Raw genomic sequence first — 2,500 nt, 5'->3', positions numbered from 1 at the left:
GTTAAATTAAGTTTGGTTATTTAATAGTACCGGGTAATACATCAAGCAGCAGTTAACCTAGCAACCTTTGTAACTTTCTTAAATTGTGTTGATAGAAGAATCCTCCTTACAAGAAGGGTTTCTCTCCACTAACTAAAACATTCACTAATTAGCAGGTAGTTTGAGGGCAATATTGTGTGTGTGAATGGTGAGTTGAGGAAAAATCATAGACAAAAGTTAGGGTTAGTCTGTAGAATGAGGGGGAGAAATTTACAAAGCAAACTCTCAACCCCAAAATAAGGTTAACAAATGAAACAAACTGTGTGAAATTAAAAACTTTAATCTCAGAAACAGCCAGATAGTACATGTATGAAAAACTGAATCACGTAGGAGGGATTAACAAATATTTGACCATGAAAGTTATTAAGCAGAAGTGGCCGGCTTGGCGGTGATGTCTCCAAAAGGGCTTGTGGTGTACGAAACCACCTAAACAGAAACAGCCACAAGTCAAAAAGGGACCTTGCCGAGCAGAGAGTTACAGAGAGTTAAACAGAGAGTTACTGTGTTGATCTGTACTAATTGATTGAGTAAAAGGGCTAGATCAACCACACATAAGCCCTCAGACCCCCAAAAATAGATGCCTGTGATCCTTGAGTGTGAAATAGTTATGCTATATTTTTTTAAGTTCTCTGTGCGGTGTTGCTAGTCAAGCCTTAAACAATAAATACAGTCATTGTTATTTTTTAAGGGATGTTCCAGGGCTTATGCTTGTAATTATTTTATTTATGTTTCACACAGTGGAACAAAAAATTGATCATATTGATCAGCCACAGGTTAGCTTATTTGTTTGTGTCCAAACTGCACAAAGGCAAAGAAAACAATATGGGATTTGGGAGAGGATGGGGAGTCTTAAAACGTAGCAGTAGTGATAGGCTACAAATTGCTTTTCCTCACGGGAGGATATTCCACAAGGAAGTGTAATCATTGCTTTGTCCTCAGTTGTTACAAAATATGAAGGAGTTGCCATGGAATAGTATGGCTTTTTTGCATAGTTATCCCTAAGGGGGCAAGGATATGGTATTTACAATAACTTATCAGTTTTGCATTGTTTTGCTGTGATTCATTTTAAGTCTGGTCTACATATTACCTCGAGATCAAACATTGTTTGCCATGTTATGAAGTGTCCTGACACATTAGTCCTTCTGTGGAATGTTTGTTGAAGCTCTTGTTTCCTGGCTTTGAAGTAATTAAGTACTTGGTTTAAGTTGGTAACACGTTGATCTGTTATTAACTGCAGTGGACTGTTATCTTTGAAGACATTCCAAAGCATTTCACATTTTCATAAATTCTTGAGTCTTTTCTGTGCTATTGTGCAAAGCCATGTCTTTGCAAACTTTTTCGGACAGAGTATTAACAGCAAGTTTTACTCGTATTTTATTTAAATTATCAAGATGAACTTACAAGCGCCTTGATTAAACCGTATTTGTTGTTTGTTGATTTTCCCAAACGGTGGAAATCTTGAAAATAGTTTTTTATTGTCGGTAAAATTGACTGTTCTGAAACGCAGCTATATCCAAATATATCCAGCTGGCTTTTTACTATGTTTTGTAAAAGCTATCGATCTTAAACATATGTAAAATTTAGAGTGGAGTAATGTGGAGTGCTCGTCAAAGAAGCAGCGGAACACGGCTTGGTCACGATAAGCGGGACATACCTGCATTCGACACTGTCTTACCTCACTCAAATTTAAGCAGCTTCCGACGAAAATACTTGAGTTATATTCAAACAGACAAAATAGTATTGAGTTTTGGGTCAAAAATATCAAAAAAGCCTTTGAATAATACACTACTGGTGGCCCAAAAATAAAGAAAGAAAACTTGATTTCCGGTTCGTCCAGAGGATATTTTTGGCAGCCATTAATTGCACCGGAAGCGCGGAAGGAGCGCTCGTGCCAGTCCTTCTCCGCATCACACATTGGACCAAGAGCGGAGTGCCCGTTTCACCGCCCTATATATAAGCGCCCTGGTATTGCTTAACAGGGCGCGCAAGATGGTATCGGGATTGCTTAACAGGGCGCGCAAGGTGGTATCGGGATTGTTCACCGAGTTCTTGAGATGTTCTGGGTAAACTTGAGTCACGAGGCAGAAAGTCACAGGGAGCATCAATATCGAAGGTCCAGCATAGCGATTGAGGGTGAGTAATCTCGAATATTTACAGCGATTTCTTTTACTTTGAAAATCAAAGAATACGCAGAAGAGATGTTCTTTAAGAGAAATGATCATGCCATTTGGCAGCAGTCTAAACGGGCTAGGAACCAGCGCCCAGTTCCTCAAAAGCCGATTAACGCTAGTCTAAGATTAAAAATTAACCAAGCTGTTTATTTCTCTACTCCCAAATGCTGTTCAACGCAGATTTTCGGCAGGACTTTACATGAGAAGACGTCAATCTTGAAAAACAAAAATAAGCAAAAGAAACTTTAACCAAAAAGTTGAAAACGTGAAACAAAAGTTTACGCTAATCC

The 2,500-nt window shown here is 38.6% G+C and overlaps 1 protein-coding gene across 1 annotated transcript in view; it reads right to left on the bottom strand.

The window, feature by feature from the left end:
• Window positions 1-309: 309 nt before the first annotated feature.
• LOC138004279 (uncharacterized) overlaps window positions 310-2,500 on the bottom strand; it is a 25,024-nt gene continuing 22,833 nt past the window's right edge. Inside the window, exon 5 of the mRNA XM_068850752.1 lies at window positions 310-465. Within this exon, the coding sequence (XP_068706853.1) occupies window positions 324-465 (142 nt within the window). The 3' untranslated portion in view covers window positions 310-323. The remainder of the gene's footprint in view (window positions 466-2,500) is intronic.

Source organism: Montipora foliosa, chromosome 5 (genome assembly GCF_036669935.1).
Source record: "Montipora foliosa isolate CH-2021 chromosome 5, ASM3666993v2, whole genome shotgun sequence".
Classification (NCBI taxonomy): Eukaryota; Metazoa; Cnidaria; class Anthozoa; order Scleractinia; family Acroporidae; genus Montipora; species Montipora foliosa.
This window is presented reverse-complemented; position numbering and strand designations above follow the sequence as displayed.